Source organism: Miniopterus schreibersii, assembly GCF_964146895.1.
Source record: "Miniopterus schreibersii genome assembly, chromosome: 19".
Classification (NCBI taxonomy): domain Eukaryota; kingdom Metazoa; phylum Chordata; class Mammalia; order Chiroptera; family Miniopteridae; genus Miniopterus; species Miniopterus schreibersii.
The window spans coordinates 30527779-30552626 of NC_138119.1; the positions used below are offsets into that span (position 1 = coordinate 30527779).

General features: G+C 40.4%; 1 protein-coding gene across 10 annotated transcripts in view; it reads right to left on the bottom strand.

The window, feature by feature from the left end:
• Nucleotides 1-24848, bottom strand: part of SRGAP2 (SLIT-ROBO Rho GTPase activating protein 2) — a 226992-nt gene that overhangs the window by 94670 nt on the left and 107474 nt on the right. For all 10 annotated transcript variants that reach the window (XR_013997642.1, XM_081120455.1, XM_081120458.1 and 7 more), the window contains exon 4: nt 15519-15681. Coding sequence is in view for 9 of the 10 variants with exons in the window: in XM_081120455.1 (XP_080976581.1) it covers nt 15519-15681 (163 nt within the window). In the remaining variant the exon portion in view is untranslated. The remainder of the gene's footprint in view (nt 1-15518; nt 15682-24848) is intronic.

The window sequence follows — 24848 nt, forward strand, 5'->3', positions numbered from 1 at the left end:
TCATGGGTGGCATCTTTAATGGGGACAAAAAAACAAGAGAGGAAGTTGGCACCAGGTATTATGAAAATATTGAAAAGATATTTCCATAAGATAAGAAATGGGTGGATAATTAAGAATCCTGAAGTGTGTAATTAAAAGAACATCAGCCAAATTCTTTCCCCTCTATGAAGCTTGCCTGACTCACCTCTTATGAATCTGTTCCTTTTCCAAACTCCTATAGGTGACTAATTATCTGCACCACTCATTAAATTGATGTCTTAAGTCCTAACCTATTTCTGGAGTCTGTGGCCTGTCTACCCAACTGAGATGTAATAAATCTAAGCTCTTGAACCATATTTTAAGCTTATTCTGTAGCCCGGTTGAATACAGAAAATAGAGACAATCCAATAATATTTATTAAATTGAACAGGATGAACTGGTAGTGGTACTTGTGTTTCTGGACTTAAATAAAGCAATACTTAAAAAACAAACCAAAAGAACAAACCACGAAGTGAAAGAAGAGTCAGGTGGGCTATGCGGTTTTCCTCCTGAAAACTCAGAAAGGCCCAGAAAGGCCACTGGCTCAAGAGCTGCAAAAAGAGAAAGCTTTTTTCTACTCTCCACCCTCAGAATGAACATCGAAAGGAAGACAAGGTCATGGGGAGAAGCAAGGCAGGAAAGGATGCGATGCTCACATGGGCAGGAGGCTTGGGTGATCCTGGCTTTGGAGAAGAGATGATTAAAACTGGAGACTGGATCTCCCAGTTTGCCTTCTATTTCCTTTCTACCCTATATGATAACACACTGTTAAACAAGATTAGTTTAGAGAGGGAAAGACCCTCCTTGCAGGGAGGCGGCACAAGGTACACACTCTTCTACATGAACATAACCAAAGCTCTGCAGGGCACTTTCTTTACTTTTTTTTAAACTATATTTGGGAATAACTGACAGATATTAACTGTATATACACAATACTGTATTATTAACTGTATTCTGAAACTTAGAACCTCAAAACTTATCCTTGAAACTGAAAATTTATAGCCTTTGACCTACATCACGTCATTTCCCGCTGCCCTTGGCAACCACCATTCTATTTTTTTGTTTCTAAGAGTTGTGGTTTGTTTAATTCCACATATAAGTGATACCAAACAGTATCTGCCTGTCTCTGTCTAGCTTATTTCACTTAGCATAATGCTCTCCAGGTTCATCCATGTTGTCACAAAGGGCAGGATTTCCTTCTTTGTAATGGCTGAATAATATTCCATGGTATACACAGAGGTAGGCAAAAGTAGGTTTACAGTTGTGAGTAATCAAAACAGAGTCTATTCTTGGATTCTTTATTTATTAATTGTATTATTTCCATACAAACAACTGTAAAGCTACTTCTGGCAACGGCTGTATATGCCACATTTTCTTTATTCATTCCTCCATCCAAGGATATTTAGGTTCTTTCCATATCTTGGCTACTGTGAACAATGCTATTTAAAAAAAGAATGCTGCAGTGAACATGGGATGCAGACATCTTTTTGGATACAATTTCAATTCCTCTGGATATATACCCAGGAGTAGAAATGCTGGATCATGTGGCAGTACAATTTTTAAATTTTTTAGGAACTGCCATACTGTTTTTCATAAGGCTGCACCAATTTCCATTCCCACCCAAAGCTTTTCTGCACTTTCTCACCAATGTTAGCTATCATTTGTCTTTTTCATAATTTTAGAGTACTTTATTTCCAGGTTTCACTGATTTCTATGACATTCTGGGAAGGAAGAGTGAGGGTGTGAGTAAGCTTCTTCAGTAAAGACAAGGGAGCAAAGCGAGCGTGGTGAGAGCTCCGCTGAGCCGAGGGCCCAGGCTCTGAGAGAATGAGGAAGGCGCAAAAGGAAGCACCGGGGAAAGAAGGGGGGAAAGCCCAGCTCCCCAACTCCTGGGAAATGGAAGGCGGGTCTTCCCAAGCAAAGGCACAGGCAACCTAGTCACCCTAAAAACAAGTGACTGCCAAGAAGACACCACGAGATCCTAAACTGCTTCTGAATGTACCAGCACATGATCCGTAGAAGGTCGAAACAACACAGCCAAAGAACCATAAGGAATGTATGAGTGAGCTGCGGGGGAGCCAGAAGACAGAGTGCTATATACAGTCATTAAAAACAGTGCTTTCAAAGATGATGCCATGACATGGGCAAAATGTTCACTTAAAATGTTAAAAAATTACACAAAACTTAATATACAATATAATCCTAATTTTCAAGAGAAAATGCACATAGAAAAGAAAATTAGAAGGAAATACACCTAGATGTTAATACCAATTGTAAGCAGTCATTATTTTCTTTATATTATTTTTCTGTTCCCCACAATATCTTGAAAGAACACGCATTACTTTTAAAAAATTAATTATAGAGAGAGGGGAAGGGAGGGAAGGAGGGAGGAAAAGAGAGAAACACTGATTTGTTGTTTCATTTATTTACACATTCATTGGTTGATTCTTGTATGTGCCCTGACCAGGGATCGAACCTGCAACCGTTGCTTACCGGGACAACACTAACTAACTAAGCTACCCAGCCAATGCCAACATGTATTTCTTTTATAATTGTAAAAAATCTAAGCTAATGGGTTTTTTAGCTTGCTTCAGAATCAAAGGAAACATAAAATAAAAACAGAAAATGTTACTTCTCAGTCCCGTCCCTGGGCCTTAACAAGAACTACTCAGCTCAACAAGAGGATGATTCCGAGAGCTCTTGAGACCAGGAGGAGAGATACTCTTAGGCTCCTATGGTCTCCTGAAGATAAGAATTAGTGCAGACAATTAGGATAGTAGTCTATAAATGGAAGGTTCATGCTGAGTGAATACTAGCAAAGCTGAATAGAGACCCAAGTTATTTGTGGAGTATGGATAAAAGAAGTGGGACACACACACACACACACACACACACACACACACACACATACACACAGAAAGAGAGAGGGAGAGAAAGAACCCAAAACACCTAATGGCTGGGCTTGGGCTTAAAAGCAAAGAAAGGGCCCGGCCGGGCGTGGCTCAGAGGTTGAGCATCGACCTAGGATCCAGGAGATCGTGGTTCGATTTCCGGTCAGGGCACATGCCCGGGTTGTGGGCTCGATCCCCAGTTGGGGATGTGCAGGAGGCAGCCGATCAATGACAACTCTCTCATCATTGATGTTTCTATCTCTCCCTCTCCTTTCCCTTTCTCTCTCTGAGATCAATAAAGACATACCTTAAAAAAAAAAAAAAAAAGCAAAGGAAGGTAGAACCAGGTGGAAAAAGCAAGAGATCAGAGAAAGAGAAAGTCCAGTACTATAAGGAAAGAAGAAGATGAGAGTGGAAAAGCTAAAGATGCTATTTCAAAGGAAGAATTAAATTTTTTTTTCCATTTGAAATAAAAATCATGCTCAGGCAAGCAGGAGAAATTAAAAGGAAAATTCTTGAAAAGACAAATAGGAGAATCAAAAGAAGCCAGTCCTTCAGGAGGGGAGGCTGAAAGCAAAGATGCCTTGCCCCTGTGGACAAGCTGGGGAAGAAGCAGAAGCAGCATGGCACAGTGCAAATTCTGGCCTGGCGCTGGCAGGAGCATCTGAAAGTATTACCGCAGAATATGCAAGCCACTGATTCCTTGTACAAGCACTGGTCCTTGGATCAGCTGCTTAACCACTCTACCCTTGTTCTGGTCTATAAATGGAGATAATAAAACCAGTACCCATCCCAAAGGGTTGTTGTGATGAGGGTTGTTGTGATGATTAAAACGATTAATACATGTAAAGTACTTAGCAAAGTCCCTAGGCATGGTTAGGACTCATTTTGTATTAGTTATAATTATTATTATTTTTATTATTGCTATGACTCTTATAATAAAAAATTGGTACCTAGTCAGCTTCCGCACTATTAGTGTAGTTTCTCCAAGGTGTAATAAGTGTCTCTAAACCACTATGTATTTGCAAGGTACCTGATAAGTTGTATTAATAATACCCTCCTTTTCTCAGAGAGGCATCTTGCAATCAAGTATATGCAAGAAGTAGAGAGATGGTAAAAACTAGCTTGGCTAGAATTATCATTGATATTAAAACCATCACATGAACGACTGCATTGGCACCCAACATTTGCATGACAGCACCATACATAACACCATACAGGGGATCTTTATATCACGTGAGAAAAAGTCTAACTGTGAAACAGAGGGTTCAGACTGTCACGAACCTAATCTGGGGGGTCAACATTCGCATCACTATTGGTGGGCTGAGTAGACACTATTTCCTGATGTGATGATGTAACATGAAGTACCCCACATCACCTATTATGCATTCCAGTCAAAAATACAGAGCTTGAGGAGATCTGGCATTTAGAACCAACTTCCAATTTACAGAAAATACAGAATGTAGGAAGAACTTAACAACAATTTAAGGAAGCAACTAAACAAATCTAAAATGTGGGACATTCTGTCAGACACCCAGCCTTGTTTATTCAAAAATCACTGTCTTAGATAAGGAACAGTACTAGATTAAAGGACATAAAACATGAAATTTAAGGGGCATAAAACCAGTGTGCACTAGATACTGACTTGGAAAAACTAGTTGTTGAGCATATTTTTTAGGAGAATTAGGAAAATGTTTACATGCCTTGGGTAGCAGATGAGATGAAAATTTACTGAAATGGAAAGATGAAGATCTTGACTAAAAGAACAGATTACAAAACAGTATGTACAATACAAACTTGGTTTTTTATTATACAGAGTGGGACAAAAATAGGTTTACAATTGTTTGTAAGGAAAGTAATTAAATAATAAATAATAATAAACTCTGTTTTATGTACTCACAACTGTAAACCTACTTTTGTCCCACCCTGTATTTTCTAATTTTCTACAGTGCACATAAACTATAAAATTTTTAAAGTTATTTAAAAAAATAGAGAGCAGGGAGGAAGAGAGAGAGGGAAAAGGGGGATTGAGGAGAAGTAAAGGCAGAGAAAACAGGGGGGAAGAAGAAAGGGAGAGAGAAAAGCAGGTTTTAAATTCACTATCATTAAAGCTCAGATTGTGACCAGGTTCAACAATCCGATTTGGCAACAACTGTTTTCTAAAGATATCTCCTATAAATACTGAAGCATAGGGTGGGGCAGGGTAGTGTAGTAGAAAAAGCATGAGCATTCAAATTCCAATGTCACCTCTTCTTGGTCTTACAAAAGAGTATTTTACCAATGTGAGTTTTAATTTTTCAACTATGGGAAAACTGACCTTCCAATGTAATAGTCATAAGCAACATTATTCACAATAGCCTCAAACTGGAGGCTGGTAGCTTGAAACTATCAAATGCCATCAACAGTGGAGTGGATAAAACTGAAAGTTTCATGTCCCAGGACCCCTTCAGCCCCAGGCACTCGGACCACTGGTCATCCTGGCTGCTGCCTACTGTAAGGGGAGACGGACTTTGAAGTTCAAAGCCTGCCAAGTGAGAGGGGCTTGATAAATGACTTGGGCTTTCCATGGAAACTCCAGAAAGGTCATGCCTTAGATGTATAGAGTATGTTCTAGGACTAAGGGCAAAACCAAAATAGACCCACTTTAACAAAGCATAAAACCAATTCCCCACCAAGTTTGAGGTGATCAACCAGTAACTTAACTGCCTACTAGAAAAAAATTTAACACTCTCCAGAGGAAGATAAGCTCTATAATGTATCAGCTACAATGTCCAATATGTCATAAAAAATTAGTAGATGTGAAAAAAATAAAGAAATGCAATCAGTGGACAAGAGAAAAACCAATAAATAGAAACAGAACCACAGATGGTGTAGGTATTAAAAACAGCAGATAAGAAATTTTAAATAAATGCCAGATGGGTTTTAAAAATAACAAATGAAGAGAGGGAAATTTCAGGAGATATATGGAAAACTGAAAAAGAACCAAAGGGAAATCTTAGAACTCAAAACTACAATGTCTAAAATAACAAATTAGCTCTGGCCAGTTTTTCACAGTGGTTAGCACACTGGCCCAAGGACTGAAGGGTCGTGGGTTTGATTCCCGGTCAAAGGCACATACCTCAGTTGCAGGCTCGATCCCTGCCCCAGTCGGGAGTGTAAGAGGCAACCAATCGATGTGCCTGTCACATCGATGTTTCTCTCTCTCTCCATCACTCTCCTTCTCCCCTCCACTCTCTCTAAAACATCAATGAAAAAATATCCTCAGGTGAGGATTAAAAAAAATTAACTGGACAGTATTAATAGCAGATTGATGCAACAAACTTTAGAAGTCATCTAAACTAAAGCACTCAGAAAAATAAAAGCTTGGCCCAATGACCTGCATGTTTGTTATCAAGCAGTCTAACAGGTGTGCAATTGGAGTCAAAGAAGAGAAAATGGGATAGAAAATGTATTTGCCAGAAATTTTCCCAAAGTGAAGAAAAACCACTACCCACAGACCCAAGATATTTAAATATTGCATTTATCCAAACCAAGTAAGTACAATGAAAACTACATTTAGACTCATCAGAGTCAAACTGCAGAAAACAAAAGATAAAGAAAAAAACATTAAAAGCAGCTATCAAAACCACCAAATATTATATCCAGGGAAACAAACAATAAAAATCACAGCTAAATTCTCATCAGAAACAATGGAGGCCAGGAAACAAAAGAATGACATTTAAATTATTGGAAGAATATTATATGATTCAATTTACATAATTTTTTTTTTTTAAACAGGCAAATGCTTCTATTGTGTTACAAGTCAGGATAGTGGCTACCTTTCAGGAGATAATAAATGGAAGGGGGGGCAAAGAAGGTGACTCATGAAATACTGGTAACATTCTTTTCTTTATCTGGGTGCTAAGTATATAGTTGTTTTCAGTTTGGAAAAATTCACTGATCTGTACACTTTACAATATGTGTACTTTCTCTACGTATTTTATACTCCCATAAAAAGTTAAGGAAAAAAACTTGCAAAATACATGGAAGGATTAGAGAAAATATATTTAAGGCCTAATATTTATAGTAGTATTTTATAAAAGCTTATTATTATCATCATCACCCCACAGAGAATTCTGGGAGATCTAAGTAGACTAAAAAGTAGCCTGAAAAGTTCTAAGCTCTCTGGGCAAATCTTACTCCTCAATTGCATTTCAAGCTCTTTTTGGCACTTAGCATAATGCTGGGCTTATGGAAGTTCACTAAAATACTTACTGAATACATGGTTTTTTAGCTTAGGGTCATATTCAAATACAAGGTTGCATTTGGAACCTTTTGTTTTCTGTCCACTGTACCTCTTTCCCATACTCTGTATATTTTTAAATTGTCCTTCAGATTCTCTTAATCATCCCTTGATTTATAAAGACTGAAGTACCATTACACTTTAATCTTTTAAACACAGCACCTACCTTAGGCAGATAGATACCTGAGAACTAAAACACCAAAAAGGCAAACATATAAACTAACCTAAGCAAAAGACTGCAGGCATCTTTGATGCACACATTCTGAGCTGAATCTTCCTAAGTCAAAAAAAAAAAAAAAAGTGTAGACCACCGAGAGAGAAGCCCAAAGGGAGAGGATACAGACGATGCTGACCTGGTGTCACAGAAACCACAGCTAGAATGCCAGGAACGGCTCTAGCTGCAAAGCTCCCGCAGTGCTGGCTTTGGCAGCAAACCTGCTGCCCCTTATCAGCAGAGATGCCTTTGAAGTAGCTGGCTGCCTTCCATCCCCTGCTCAGATCAGCTCCGCTTCACACCCTATTCTTTCTTTCCAAAGAGGATCTCGCCATCAGATAGGAGAGAATAAAGCTCAATTAATCAGAACAGATTTTTGCTACCAACAAGATACAATGGGCCGATGGAGCAGCCGTCTGGAAAGCGCTGCCCAGAGCTGTTAGTGACCGTGTTATGACGTGGGGGAAACTCAGCAACACACCGAGTTCAGCGGGGGAGGGGGGCAGGGGGGCTGACGAATCGCTCAGCTGCTCCTCCCAAAGACATCTCCAAGTTAGACCCTCTCAGGAGGGCAGAACACAACCACCGGAAAGCCATTCTTTGGGCCATTTCTTCTTTTCTTATTTATGACACCACCATGGCACACGCCTCCTTACAGAACCCCCCTCCTCTCTCCTCGCATATGCCAAACAGCTGAACTCACAGACTCCCTCGGAACCCCTATTCTAATCCAAAGGGGTAAACAGGGAGGCAGGTAGCATGTGCTCCTTTTAGCTTGAAATCCCCTTTATCCTTAGAGGCCAGAATTATTTCTTTGGTGCCAAAGGAAATCTAACCAGTCATGGCAATTCTCTTCTCATTTCAGATATTGTATCATGACCGACCTGCCGACGGGAAGGACACGTTTAACATCTGAGGGCCCTGGAGAAAAGTATTAATTGAGCCTCTTACGTTTCTTCCTTAGCACCCTTCTTACAGTCCTCACTTCCTGCAGTGTGACTTATCTGAAGCCAGACTCGCCCTCTGTCACGTTGCAAGAATGAAGTAGGAAAACCACAAGGGGTTGCCAAGACAAACCAGCCTAGATGCTTCAGCACGGTCTGCTGCAGGGGCAAACGTGGCTCACAATCAGATAGGATCTTAAGGCTTCAAATGCGCTCTGAGGTCTTGGGTTTCCCAAAGATGGAAACCAGAGTGCCCACGGCAGTGGTTCTCAACCCTGGCTTGTGCAAGAATCACGTAGGCCCTGTCCCAGAGGTTGATTCACGTGCTCTGGGGTGTGGCCTTGGCACTGTATTTTTTAATTATCTTTTATATCAACTGCATTGAGGTATAATAAACATACAGTAAAATCTATACATTTTAAGTACACAGTATGATAAGCTTTGACAAATGCCCGTACTCATGTAACCATAGCCACAATTAAGATTGTATATTTCCATAACCCCACAAGTTCTCGTGTTCCTTCGTAGTCAATCCCTCCCCGCAACACTGGCCTCAAGGCAAACACTAATTTGCTTTCTATCACTATTGATTAGTTATCCTTTCTAAGATTTCACATAAACGGACTCATACAGAATGTACTCACTGTGTCTGGCTTCTTTTTATCAGTATAATGTTTGAAGAGTTTATTCACATTACTGTATCACCAGCATTTTGTTTCTCTTTATTGCTGAGTAGTATTCACATATGGACATGCCACCTATGTTTCCCATTCATCTGTTGATGGGTATTTGAGTTGTTTCCAGTTTGGGCTATTATGAATAAAATATGAGCTTCCTACAGCAGCCATAACAAATTACTGCAAACTTAGTGGCTTAAACCAACGCAAATTTATTCTCTTACAGTTCTGGAGGTCAGAAGTCCAAAAGGGATTTTGCTAAGCCAAAATCAAGGTATCAGGAGGGCTGCCTTCCCTCGGGAGGCTCTTGGGGAGAATTCGTTTCCTTGCCTTTTCTGGCTGCACTCCTTGGCTCGTGGCCCGTTCCTCCATCTTCAAAGTCAGTGGCCTAGCAGCTTCTCTCAGTGACTGCTTCTCTCACATGGCCTTCTCCTGTTTGTAATCTCCCTCCATCGCCTTCTTATAAGGACACTGGTGATTGCATTTAGGGCCCACTTGGATAAGCAAGTGTGATATCTCCATGATAAGATCCTCAAATTCATCATATGTACAAAGTCTTACATGAATACGGTGGCGTCCATAGGTTCCAGGGATTAGGACAGGGACATCTTTTGGGGAGGGGAGCGTGGGGAGGTCGTCATTCAGCCCACAATATTAGGACTATCAGGTACAAGTCCTTGTGTAGCTACATGCTTTTATTTCTCTTAGGTAAACACCTAGACATGGAATCTCTTGGGTAAATACCTAGACATGGAATTTCTGGGTCATATGGTAAGTAAATATTTAACTTCACAAAAAACTGTCAAGCTGTTTTTTAAAGTGGTTGTACCACTTTACATTCTTACCAGCAACATGAGAATTCCATCCATCCGCACTAATAGTCTGTATTGTCAATCTTTTTAATTTTAACCATTCTAGTGATATGCTACATATCACTAGGTATATGCTACACAGCACATTTCCTTACAGTTTTAATTTGCATTTCTCTGACGATTAATGATATTAAGCATCTTATGTACTTATTGGCCATTTATATATCTTCTTTAGTGAAGTATCTATGAAAATCTTTAGCTTATTTTTAAAAATTTAAGTAGTTTTTCTTATTATTATTGAGTAATATGTATTATAAATATATTCTTCCAAACTGTGGCTTGTCTTTCATTTTCTTAACAGTGTCTTTCAAGAGTAAAAGTCCAAGAATTAGCGAAGTCCAATTTATCTTTTTTAAATCATTTACAGTTTATGCTTTTGCTATCCTAAGACCTCTTGCCTTTTCAAGGTCACAAAGATTTTTTTTAAAAATCTCCAAGTGACTCTCATGCACAGGCAAAGTCTATCGGGAACCTGACCTAGCTTTCTCAATTTAACTTTACTTTCTGCCATAGCACCTTAGGGTAATAAAGGTAAGATAGAAGTACAGTTAACTGCAATACTGTAAAAAATGATGCAACTGAGAGTCTTAGGACAATTGACCAGTTTCCAAACCTAAACGTGAGCAAGCTGCTCAGGGCTAAAAACAGTAACTTGCAAATCAAAGTCGAGGTACTTTAAGTGTGTTCCAGCTAAATGAAAAGTGGAAGAGAGAACAGGACTGTCCTCTCCCCTCTAGGAAAAAGCACATCCAACTTTATTTCAGTTTATGCTGAGAAAGTGGGGACATTTATTCCTATTCTTGGTGGGATTCTTTAGAACATGCCTCTCACAGAGACGACATGGAATAGGGAGCGTTTGGCAGTTTTTGGCCACCGTTTCTTAAGCCACTGCATTTAAAAAAATGAAGGTGGCAGCAATAATATTTGCCCAAACCTTCATTCCAACAGGGGTTAGACAGACTGAGCTTTCATTACATGAGAGGAGATGTCAGGAGCACCAAATGGGCTCAATTTCCCCTGGAGTCCTAGACAAAGTGGGTCTGTTTCTAAGCTGTGGACAGGAGGCTACTTTCTCCAGATGTTATATTTAGCTAAAGGAATCCACCACGGTTTCATGCAAATGTAAAATATGCCCCAGCAAACATAACCACAAACCAGAGGGCAGCAGGGAGCATCCCTTAAGGGGGTTCAGTAGCATAGAGGGGGCAATTGTATAACCACCCTGACATCCCCAAATTAGCTGAGTTAGCTGTAAGCCAGATTTGGGGCCAGTTCTCACATTTAATGAGTCTTTGTTTCCCTCTTACTAGAGAGTCTATCCCCAGGGAGAAAAACACGCTGGCCTATTTCCCTCTGAACTTCCAGCTGCTTGCCCAGACACCAGGTAGAAGAAACAACTCCATGTTGATATTTAATGCCTCCATACCCTTTGAAGGTTTGTGTTCGAGAGAAAAGGTTAGATTAATTCTGTAACTGAGTGAAATACCAGGATTCAACAGAAGAGAGTAAGGAAATCCGGAACACCCTCTACTCCGCACACCATGCCTAGAGAGTCCTAGGCATGAGCCTAGAGCCAAATGACTGGATTTAAATCCTAGTGTCACTTCTTTTTTTGCTTAAGCTCTGGAAGCCTCAGTTTCCTCCTTTATAAAGTAGGGATAATAATAGTACTAACCATACAGGATTATTATAAGGATTAAAAAAGCTAATGTCCTAAAGTGTTTAACACTGTGCCTGGCACATAAGAATTCAACAACTGTTGGTTTATATGATCATAACCTGTGCCATGACTCAAGTTGGACAGATTAAAAAGGAGGAGGAGGAAGGGGAGGGGAAAGGGAGACAGCGATGAATAGATTCAAATTCGTGAATTTTCATGGGTATCCACGGCTGAACCAGAAATAAAGGTATTCCTTCTAAAGTCGGTGTCTCCAGAGAAATGTAGATTTTCTTTTGCTGTGGGAACCAAATTTACAGGCAAAATGAAAGGTGTATCTATTTTATACATGTGTATTCTGTGTTGGCGTCCCTTGGTTGCTGGCCTTTATAGATAAGAGAATCTGAGTGCTTCATTCCTCAAGAAATCTAGTCTTCGGTTGCTTAAGCGAGGCCCACTGCATACCCACATCCGCTCCTGTCTGCCTTATCTCAGGGACTGCAAATGACCTATCACAACTTAACAAAGGTCATCAACGACTGGAAGAAAGCCCCCAGTGCAGAATACGTTTGTCATTATGGAATTACAGTATATAAGCTTTCAAAAGCAGCATGAACCAAACTCTTAAAAAAACAACAATAAAACTTTAGGAAACTGAGGCACAGAAAGCAGTAGTAATCATCCAAGGTGTCAGAGTTACCAGCAGGGCTAAGCCCGAGAGAAAAGGTCACTTAAAAAAGGCCTCTGCTCGGAGAACTCAAGTCAAGCCCTGGGAGCTTCACATAGATGACAGGGTAGCCACAGACATTCTTTAGTTCTCTAAATAACACACTCTAAATAAGTGATTAAAAATCAAGGTATGGAGAGAGAGAGCTTCTTTGCCTATTACTAGAAAGCAGAGAGGCTCACACCCAGCCAAAATAGAATTAACCTATCATTTTCAAAATGTATATTTTTACTGATTTTTAGAGAGAAAGGAAGGGAGAGGGGGAGGGAGAGAAACACTGATGTCAGAGCGGCTGCATCCTGCATGCCCCCTACAGGGGATACAGCCCACAACCTGGGAATGTGCCCTGACCAGAATCGACCTGGCAACATTTTGGTGCACAGGACGATGCCCAATCAACTGAGTGACACTGGTCAGGGCAGATTAATCTATGATTTAATTGATAAAAATTTATAAAGATCAAGAGGACACCCTATGATCTGCAACTGTATACAACTATATGACTAAATCTCACAGACAAAGGTTGAATGAGAGAAACCAGACAGAAAAAGAGTACATTCTGTATGGTCCTATTTATATAAAGCATGAAACCAATTAAAACAAATCTCTGCTATTCAAAGTTAGGACAACTGTTATCCTTGGGGTTTGGACCTCTCTCCTAACTCCCTAATGACTAGAAGGAAACATGGTGGTGGTGGTGGTGTGCTTCTGGGGTATTAAAATATTCTGTTTCTTGATCTGGGAGCTAGTTACCAAGTATGTTCATTTTATAAAAATGCATTTAGCTGTAAGCCTATGCTATGTGTACTTTTCTTCAATGAAATGTAATATATGTAATGCAATAAAATGTGAGTAATTAGAAATTCTCTTATACTCCCAGCATAGAAATGCCCAGATTAAGAAGGTCAACCATGGCTAGGTATATCATTCACAAGTGGATTTTCCTTCTGGAGGGCAAATGCCCCATGTCCTGTACACATGCCATGCAGTTAGGACTTTAGCAAAATATAAAGGGCACCTGAGGAATCAGGAAAACTCATGGCTTTGGTAACTGGCTGCCTTCACATAAACATCTCTGAGATCTGGAGGGGACACAAGACTCTAAGCTTGGCTCTCCCCTAAATTTCTAAAGCTGGGAGAAAAGGGAGCTGAGAGATTGAGTGGCATCTAGATAACAACATCTCTCGCAAAAGTTTTCGCTCAGATGAACACAGGAGATAGAGGAAAAAATTATCAGTCAACCCCTTTCCTTCTCAAGATAGTTTAAGTGGCTGTCGAGGTCATAAAGAAGAGCTAAAGTAGTATCTGATTACTATCAAGGTTCCACTTAAATAGGTTTAAAATTTTTATAATAAAAATTGTATATATTTAAGGTGTATAAGATGGTTTTATATATATATATATATATATATATATATATATATATATATATGCGCATATATATATACATATACATATATATATAAAATGATTTCTATAATCAAGCTAATTAACATCTCACAGTTAGTTACCTTTCTGTGTGTGTGTGAAAAAAGCACCTGAAATCTACTCTCTTAACTTATTTCCAGTATTCAATACAGTATTACTAACTATAGTCATTCATTTTAGTCACATATACACATCACCAAGTGTTGCAGAAGTATTCAAGTTAATGACAAACAAGCAAGCTACAGCAGATGATAAAAACCACGAGCAGAGGGTAAAAAGAACACTTGCCCCTCAATGAAGCAGGGCCCCAACCGGAGCACAGCCCGGCCACTAAAAACAGCCAGTGAGATCTAGAGCAAGTTATCTTTCTCTTCCCTCTTTTCACTGTCATCTGATTGTGCCCTTAAGATTCTGTCTCTAAGATACAGGGAAAGCCCCTTCATAGATGCAAGTATGTTGCTGGAAGATTCTAAATCACTTATTTTTTCATGCTGTTATAAACATGAGAAATTAGGTTCTAATTCCAGATCTCCTGAGATCTGGAAACTTTCTAATGTTAAGAATTGGAAAACTGTGTTGCTCACTGGTCAGAGTGTTGGGCGTGCACCAAAGGGTCTCCGGTTCAATTCCTGGTCAAGGACACATACCTGGGTTGCAGGTTTGATCCCTGGCCCTGGTCAGGGCCTGTGGGGGAGGCGACCACTCAATGTGTCTCTCTCACATCGATGTTTCTCTCCCTCTCTCCCACTCTGTCTAATAATCAATAGAAAAAAATATATTCTTGGGTGAGGATTAATAAACCAACCAACCAACCAAACAAAAAGAATTGGAAAACTGACCAAGAGCTATAGCTATTACCGATCACAGTTCTGTTTACTGAAGTCCTTTCTCTCCCAGCCTCAAATTTTAACACTGAATTTTGTCAACTGGAAACCAATGAATTCCCTATACAGGAAACAAACAAAATAGCCCTATATAGATTCTTTACATTTATAACTTGTGGGAAGAGTATCTGCTTTCTGAAATGTGTTCTGTGGATCTCAGAACTTCAATGTTAGACAAGGTATATCATGTACAATGGTTGGGGCCTTTGCCACCATTTGTTACCAAAATTCATGAATAAATAACCCCATTAAGAGTTCAGATTGAGAAAGCTTAGAAAAGAGGTTTCTGGCTTTCCAAGAGGCCAGTTCCACTAGTGACAGGTAAGGTGACTTTGCCATAAATTTCCTAAGATTATCACAATTATTTATGAGTCTGTCCTTGATCAGATTTTTCAATTTACTCCCAAGGAATTGTCACAAACAACTGAGGTTCCAAAAGCATTCAGGAACTCAAAGACCAAGGTATGTCATGCTAAGAATAACCAAATTCATGAGTTCCCTTTGGCCAAGATAAGAACTTGGAAAGAGAACCAAACCAAAAACATAAACATATATGAATGAGCAAAATGAACCAGAAGAAAAGAACATGAAGTGACAGTGGAGGTCCCTGAATCTTAACAGCTTCACAAATCACTTACGGAAATCAGCCAAACATGGTTATTATTAACATATGCAGATTATGGATTATGCTGCCAATCCGGGTTATATCTTGCAAATGATTACTTTCCTAGACCTGCTATTAGTTCAGCTCAGAGAGAAAGAAAAGAATGTCAATTGAATATTTTGTCTCCATGAGGATACGATATGGAATGACCAATAGTGAGCCTTGTAAGTGGGCCAATAAGTAACTCTTTCTCTTATTTACAGCACTGTGTCACTCACTGATCCACCCAAGTATCTCTATGACTAGAAACAACTACATACCTTTTTAAAGAGTCTTCCTGAGTCCTCGCTGACTTGAACAAATCGAGGAATGATATTATTCAAGTAGATGTCACTCAGGGTGGTGTGGTCCCTGCTCTCCCGCTTCACCTGGTTTAAGAGGAGATTCCAGCAGTTGACTGGAGAAAGAACATTCTGGTCCTTCCTGCAGAGAGACAGAAAAACAATAAAATACAATAAAATAATAAAAAATAAAAATAAATAAATAAGTAAATAAAAAATCACTGTTAGTAAGCAGCCAGGGCCAACATCTATGAGTACAGCCCATGTCACAAAATCACAGCAATCAAAGCCACAGCCAAAGCAGAAATAAAGATCGTTTTCCTGACTGCTGCACCTCCAGTGTTCTCTTTTTCTAAAAATGCAATGGGGAAAAAGGAGGAAACATGAATGAGGAGAGGGAGGGGAGAAGGAGAAGGGAGAGGACAACCAAGGTCATCTGCTGGACACCTGCTAAGTTCTAGGAACTTGGAGAATGCTTTATGTGCAGTGTCGCAGCTAAGCTCCATCACTTCATTGTAAAACACCACCCAAAACTACCATTACCCCCATTTTACGGAGCAGGAAACTTGTACACGGCTAGGAAGGAAGCGTCATGGACACAGCAAGATGAAGTCAGGGACCAGAATCACAGTTCTGTGCTGGCTGACTAGAGAAGGGTCTAGGCTGCCTCATGCCAAGTCCGACCCCTTCGCCACTAAATCACTTTGTATGCTTCTAGGGTTAGAGACAAAAATGAGAGATTTTGTCTAGAGACAAAATCACTAGAGCACTACAGACTAAACCCCCATGCACTTATCTATCGCAGAATGCAACATTAGAGGCAGTTGCCATGAAAAAGTCGCTAAAAACTCCTCAGTGCCATAGAACGCATCTAAGGAGGCTTTGGTGTCACTGACTGAGCCACCGTCTCATGTCCCACACAACCTAGAGCACAACCATTCTCGAATGCATGTATTCCTAAAACTTCTACAGCCTGAGTAGAACAGTAAAGTGCCAAACTTACGTGCTCATTTCTAATGAAAACATTGTGATCTGAACGAATTACCTTCTACACAGTTCACAGCACTAATTTAAGCAACAGAAAGTTCTGCATATGCAAGTTGGATTTCTTTAAGGAGAAAAACAGAAAGTAGGCGTTGCTTGTGGTACTATTTCTCAAGGGCTTACTATGTATTCAGCACATAGCTGGGCCCTACAACTCATGTTGTTTATTTAACCTGAACCCTACAACAACCTGCTGAAGAGGGTGTTATTAACCGCGTTCAGCAAAAGAGGAAAGTTGGTCAAAGTCATGTAGCTAAAAAGTGGGAATTCTGGAATTCAAAACGAAGCCTTGTAATTGCAAAGACAATGCTCTTAATCACTACAAAGCACCACAAACCTGCTCATTCCCCTTACCCCTGCTCCCTCCCTCCAGTCCAACTCTCAGAGCAAAGGAAGTGGCTTGAGGGTGGCCTGACTTGAGTCAGCACTGCCTCCACTCAGGGCTGCAGGCTGCCAGGCACCTGTCATACGTAGAGCACGGAATTCAACTTAGAAGGGCTTTTCCAAGTCTGTTATGAGGTAACTATTAACAAATAATCATGCCAAGCCTGCTCTGGCTTCAGAACACACCAGACCATTAAATCAAGTATCTGTCTAATCAGCACCAAGAAGTTGTTTCAAACCAATGAACATTCAAGTCCAAATCGAAAGTGTTCTCCATTGCCTCCCATCCCCACCCTCTGCCCCACATCACGTACACCTACATCACACTTCTGTGGTCAAAATCGCTAACACTTACATGCTGACCGCTGCTGTAACCTTATGTCTGCTTACCTTCCTAGGGAAACTGAAAGATTTCTATGGAAATAAAAAATATGTACTAGCTGAGAAAGAGAGATACATGAAATTAACCCACTCCTTTCAAAATATTTAGCATCTGAAAAACGGTGAATAAAAAATAAGCTTAAATTCAAAATGGTGAGACATTTGAACAACATGCATTCAGTGACATTTGATGTTGTCATTGCAAGAAAACTTTCAGATTGATTCCAAATGAGTTTCAGTTATAAAACCATAAATATCTAATTTTCACTGGGTGGCAAGATATCCACGTCTTCGGGAAGCACAGAATATACCAGGCATTTATATTTGCTTTGTAAAAGGGCAGAACTTATAAGACCTTAACTGGTTTCAACATGCTTATGAGTAGACATGAATTGGCGGTCTCTTCTGGTTCTTTTCCTATAGGGCTTTATACACATAAAAACAATTCAATTTCACAAACTTATAAACATTTGTATCTTAAATGAATAAAGTACCGTATCAGGGGCTTTAGTGGCTATAAAACTGCTTAAGTCACAGTTCAGTGTGGGAGACAAAGAAAGACCTAAATACAACAGAACATTAGAGGTATGACCAAAGGGTCAGCTAGCTCACTCGTGTACACCACAGGTCACAAGTGGAGGCAGGAGAGGCAGAGCCAATCTCACACCAGGGGAAAGGATGCAGAGCATAGTTCCCAAGGGGGCCTCAGAAGAAAGGAGGAGTAAAAAAGGATGGGCTAATAAAAAGGACGGGCAGAAAGTGGTAATCTTTTAAAATAAAATACCTTTCACTCAGTACTAATCAGTTTACATTTATTAAGAACTTCTAAAATGCTACAAGTACTTTCCTACATGGATATATTTCTATCCTTACAGCATGTAGTGGGACAGCCACTATTGGTTTCAGTGAGCAGCTTTTAAAGTGTGTTTTGAGAAACTCTGGAATTATAGAAAATCACATTTCAATTTCAAACAACTATAACACATCCATCCAAATGAGCAATCCCCCATTTAAACGTGCATAGGACCCAGAATCCAGTTTCCCTGCAGTAGACATCAGCGTAGTGTCTCCCGGGCTGCCAGGTGAACTTCATTGTTTGCAAACTTTGGAAGAATCAATGCATGTGTCTGAACTTCTGAAAAACGTGCTGTTGGCTAGAATGGATGTTGCTCTACACTAATAGCTTTTAGTTCCAGCCTGTGTGCCTCCTTGGGTAAAACTGTGCAGGTGAGCACATGACTTGACACATAGTGGTCAAGTTTAATTACGTGCCACAGAAGGCTCAGGGGCCTACGCTGTGTTCATGGTAGACCATGGCTGGGTAGTGAGAATAGACATGCTCAATATCATCCTAATTCATTATCAATTGCAATGTTTCTTATACATTTTTGGGCTTATCCAATTAATATTTATGAAGGGGAATGAGAATAGCTGGTAGGTAATGTTAGTGATTCAACTTTAAAACAAAAATATCATTTTTCAAGCATCTAAATCAATTTCAAACTATCTCAAGACAACTCATTTGTGTGAATCAGTAGTTTTTTAATATTGGACAACCTAAACAAGAACCAGAAATGACTTACTGAAACTGACATAAAACCACAACTCTGATTCATAATCCCTATTTCAATATTTTGGGTTGATAAACACAGTTTCATGTGCTCACTGATGGACTCTGTAATAAGTACTCTTTATAAATTTGCACTTTAAAAGTAGATTCACACTAGTAAATCTGTTGCATATGTGGGGGTTCTATGCAAGATTTTATTTTTGAAAGGAATCTGTGGCTTTAAAAAATAGTACCAGACACTATTTTCTGTTTCTTCTAGGGGTTCCTGCTCTCTTTTCCTAATACTGTAGTTTTCATATAATGTATTTGGTTCTTTGAGTTTGTATGCTTTTTCAGACTATAGTCCTCCTTTCAACCGAGGCGTTTTAATTAATTCATTTATTTATTTTGGGAAGGTAGTGGGGCAGGAGAGGTGAAAAGCATGTTGTAGGAGAGAAACACAAATACACTGCAGAGACAATCTTCCAAGCCAACACGAACAAAGATGAAACACACTTCAGGCTGGAAAATAAGCGAGTCAACGAGACGTGATTTCATGGGGAGCATATTAAGGTTCTGCTAGAGTGGTTTCCTGCTTTAGCAGCTTTGCAGCCTTATTTTATTTGGGGCTGCTGGAGCCAGGGGAACTTCATTTGGTTAGGAGATTGAAATTTGCCTTTATATCTTTTCCATCTCTCCCTTGTTTGTACAGTTTCTTTACTTTCCCCGCCCCCAGAGTCTTAGGTTGTGTAATACTTGGGCATTTAAAGAAAAAGGTCTATGTCCCTTAGGAAGGTGCTGAACAGCTGCAAACCTCCTCAAGCACTAATCCCTAAAATGCAGACAAAATATCCAGGAGTGTTTTTCTTACTTAAAAATTTTTTTAGGAGGAAGATAAAAAAAAAAAAAAATCATACTGTACTTGAGAGAGGATGGCTCTGGAGTCCAAACAAAGGAGGCCCCAAAAGACATAAGTGACTATGCATCCATGGAAGAGGTCGTTATACATGCACTGAAAGGAAAAAACCTGCACAGCTCAACCATTAGCTTCAGATACACTAACCCAGTTTTTCTCTTCAACGTAGATGATTTCTGGGTGTTCAACAAACTTGGCAACAAACGCTCAATGGGATTTCTCTCAAATATCTAGGGTGAAGACCTCCGTAAAGGTCGTAGCTGGATTGTATTACACTTCCTTTTTTTGCACATCCCCTTGGTTCGGTTTTAGTTGTCTTATCTGTAAAATGGACACATGCCCTATTGGTATATATCTAGCTCCCTGAAGATCTTCAAAGCATGACTGTAAAATCCTGGATGCTCTGCTGGCCTAACGTGCCATTTAATTAATAATTGCTAAGTTCAAAACTCTGCAGATGGGATGTGTGACACAAACTTGGCATCACCGGGTGGCTTGAGCTTCTATATTGCTCTAGTGAAGGATGTTTCCTTTTGGGCCAACAGTCTCTGACTTGCCTACCTCACAGGTCTGTTGTGTAGCTCAAATGAGATGGTGGATGCAAAAGAATTACATCAATAGTAAAACACCATACAAATGTGAAAAAATCTTATTATTTTTATTTTCAAACAAACTAGGACTGAGCTTTCATCAACTTCCAACATGCTCCTCACCCGGCCCTGGGCCAAGGCCAAGAGTGCAGTCCGCTGAAAAGGAACAGCCCTCGGCAAATAATGTTGGGGATAAGACGGCAGCAACAGGCAATTAACCAAGCAGCTGGAGTCTTTGGGAAGACGTGAGGGAGGTACCAATGGGAGGGCAGAATTTAATCTTGCACTGTCCCTCCCCCGAGGGGCACGGTGGCGGCTCAGGCCTGCTTTCCACACTGGGACTTGAACTGTGCAGAGGTAGACAGGGAGGAGCCAGAGGAAGCCCAGGCAGCCCGAGCCCGAGGCGCTTCAGCAAATTCGCTGACCCCTTCTCGGAACCCTTTCCAAACTGCTCGTCTGTATAGAGATGGCAAACAGTAATACATCTAAGAAGAACAGCATCCCTCACTTTTAAAAACAGACATATATGTGATGCTAAGACAAAAATGAGCTAAAGACACCATTCCATATATGTTATTGAGCATCCAACTATGATAAGAAGGCACATACATAATAAAAAGGGTCATTTAGTGATGGTTGGACAGGGAACTAGTGACAAGGCGGACGTCGGGTTTTTAAACCGAAATTCCTTCCTGGCACTTTGATTAAAATGAAGTGAACTGGTGCAGCCAAAGAAATTATTTTATTCAGATGAGTGTTGTTAGCCTTTCTGGCTTATTTTCTCTATTATGCATTTTGCTGATGCTAACAGAAGCAGACGGGTTGGAGAGAGAGGCAAAGCCGCAGCGGATTTAGGGTTTGACAGTGCCATGCATAAAATCAGACCCTTGCTGACCCAGATAAGCCAGAGGATGGATTGGATTTGCTGGGGAAGGTGTTAAAAAATTGGGGGGTATGAAAATCACCAAGGTGGAAACTGACTTGAAAAAGATTCTTCCTGTAATAGTGGCTGCTTCGTTGTGTGACCCAGTAGTACATTGGCAGCCTAAAGGCATTTTTCAAAGACGGGCAGGCAGGCGGCCAGGGAGGGGGCAAGCGCACTTCTCTGGGTTTATCACAGCCCAGGCTCTGCTTTGCCAGCAATGAGATCAGAGTATAAGGAGAGTTCTGAGACAGACGATAAAAGGGCCAAAGGCAAAAATGTATATTCTACGTATGGAGAAATGAGCTTTCACGTTTTCAGGGATAAGTTAATACCATAAATTGTCTTCAGGAGCCTGGACAGATGATTAGAAAGGATTCAAGCAGTGGTGTACCCACCTTACTCAAAATAGTCTAAGTTGTCCCCTATAATCAGGTTTGGGGGAAGAGCTGTATGGAGATAGAATTCTTGTGGCTCTGGGTTAGTTCCAAGGAACCCAGCCACACCCTCGGGATAATGGCATGTCCAAGAGCTGGGAGCTTAGGAATCTGCTTTGAAGTTAAGAACTGAAGCAGCACCGTGTTTGACATTTTAATAATGTCAGCACCATGTCTGACATTTCCTGAATGACTGCAGGACCAAGGTTTCTCTGGGTAAGGTAGGGAGTGGGAGTGGTTCCCAAATCTGAGCCACTGTAGACCCTAACCAGAAATGCCTCTATCAGTCTATGTCAGGTGAGAGACTGTCTTCCCTTCAACCACCCCCACCCCATATTCATGGTGGGGAGAGAAGGTTGGGGGTTCCTCAAATCACTCAAGACAGCTCTGAGGACCCCATGAGACCAGACATGGTGGAGTAGGGTAGGGTCTACCCAAGTTTTGAATCTCTGCCATCCAGATTTCTTGTCTAGACTTCTGACATCTTATTGTTCAGGCTCCTTCTCTGAGTCCCTGATATCTGAAGTCTTCTTATTTCTTTCATTCAACAAATACTGACTGAGGATCTACTACATTCCTGGTACTGTTCTGAACACTAGGGATAAAGGGAGCAACATTCTTGTTTCTGACCTGCTTCTCTCACATTTGCTGATGTCCTGGATCCAAGACATGACTTTCCTGCTTCTAAACTTCCATCAGCCACAATCCCACATCTTGTCCTGGTCATGATGTTTGTGTATACACTGGCTTGAATGATCCATTGTGAAAGAAACCCTGATATGGCTGACTTAGAAGATCTGCCGGCCTACCAGCCCTCTCTATGACTTCTGCCGACCTGGGACTTACCCTTCGTTTACACCCATGTCTTGCCACTAGCATCTTAGAACTATAGGAAGGTATAAACAAAGAGGCTAGTAAACCCTCCAAGTGTACTCTGGGTTCAATCTAAATGCTAGAGAACAAGCATTATGCACTGTACCCCAATATGATCTATAGAACTAAGGGCCTAGAAATTTAGTTATTTATTAAATTTCCCCCCCGAACACCCCTCAAAGTAGGCTGTAATCATATCAAAAGGTCTCAGCTGACTAGTTCACTTAATTAAAATAAAACATCATAGCAAGAGCAAAAAAACATAACAAAGGTATGATTGATGACCAAGACAAAAAAAGTAATATATGTTTCTCAGTTTAAAAAGACTTGTAACCATCTACCTTAACAGTTGGATCCACATATTCCACAGAATAACCTATGAACAACTCTCAAATTATATCTTCAGTTTCTTCTTCTCTAGCTAATTAAGATGCCATCAAAACCCCCATAAATAATTACAGCACATGACAAACATACACAGAAAAAAACACACACACAGATGTGTTAGCAGATTTTTTAAATGAATGAAATCTTGGGAGATAACTGAGATAGACAGTCTGGCTCACCCCTGATAGTTCTTGCTAGAGAAATAAATACCTGTCTGTGTCAAACTGAAATGACGTCACTCAGAAATTCACACACTTATTTTCAAAGCAGTAACCACTACCTTGGAAGCAGGCATCTCCCTGGCACCAGGCACAGCTGAGTAGTTTGATCTAGAGCCAGCAGCTCCTCCTGCCTGGCAAATGGTACTTAAACATGCCAAGTTCCAACAAGCCGCTTCGAAAGAAAGGGTATCCCTACAATTCAGACCACCCCCTCCTGAATACATGTTAATGCGACAATGGGTTCCTTTACATGGTTCATGATAACAATGAGGAAAGAGGAATAAAGTAATATAACTTGATTCTGTGAGACTACAGAACTAAATGAATTGAAGTCTAGCATCGGATCAGCTGCATGCATCATTGTCATTTCTCATGTGTCACTTTGATATTTATCTTGCCTTATTGGAAGGAAGTCTCTTGAGGACAGGGTATATTTTGGAACATTCAATGAACATCCATCACCAAGATGGGTGGGTACTTGCTCAGTACTGACTAATGACAGATGCCATAGCCACAGAGATCCTGTAAGTGTTGGGCACAGTAAGACAATTCATTTAATGAATAGTTAATATCTTCGGCTTCCATCAATCTTGCCTAATCAACTGTTGCAGCATGTACCTGGGTGGCTGCTGAGTGACTGAATGTGTACACCCATTGGCTTATGTGCTCCAAATTAGAGCATATTATTAACCATGTTGATGCTTTGCTGGCAAAATGTTAAAGGGTTAGAGTGAGAGGTGCCCTGGTCAGTTTCTGGGGTAGTAGGTTATTGAGTTCTACAGGTCTATAAGGAACCTGGATGAATGATGATGTCGCCTCCACCCCTGCCCCAAGCCAAGCAAGGTGGCCCTCTGTGAAAAGCACCCTGAACCATGCATACAACCTAGAGTCCAGTCTTAGTTTTGCCACTTACTAGTCGAGTAACCTTGGATAAGTCACAGATGCACTCTGGGCCTCAACACTTCTTTCTTCATGTGCTTGAAAATATAAATGAAGACAGCGGGCCTTCCATGCCTAACTCACATGGCTATTATGAAGACCAAGTCAAACAAGGTGATGTCCATAAAAAAACACTTCATAAACACTAAAGGGTTCTATACCTACAAATCAACATCGTCATCATTTATTATTGTTATTACTGTTACTATTACTATTACTTGACAACCCACACAATGTATTTATACCCTCACACACACAAACAGTGGTTAGAGTCATGAATGACTCAAAAGTGTCCCCAAATTCCCAGGCCTTATTACTCAAGTTTGCAATGAACTTGCTTTATAAATTTCATACTTCATCAGTGTACTAAATGTTGCTATTAACTTATCTGGTTCTCTGGAAATTCCCAAACTCAGTGAATCTCCTGTGCCCAACCTAGGGAGTCTGTAAAGAAAAGAAGTTTAAACGTGCAAAGGAAAAGCCAGAGGAAACAAAAAATAGAATCATGGAATTTCAGAGCTAGCAAGGACTTTCAAGATGGTTTAGAGTCTAGACCAAACTTGTCATTTTCTAAGTGAGAAATTGAGGCTCAGGGAGTCTGAAGTCACACAGTGGGGGGATCAAGGCAAGAGCCCAGGTCTCCTGACCAGCAATCATTATCTTACT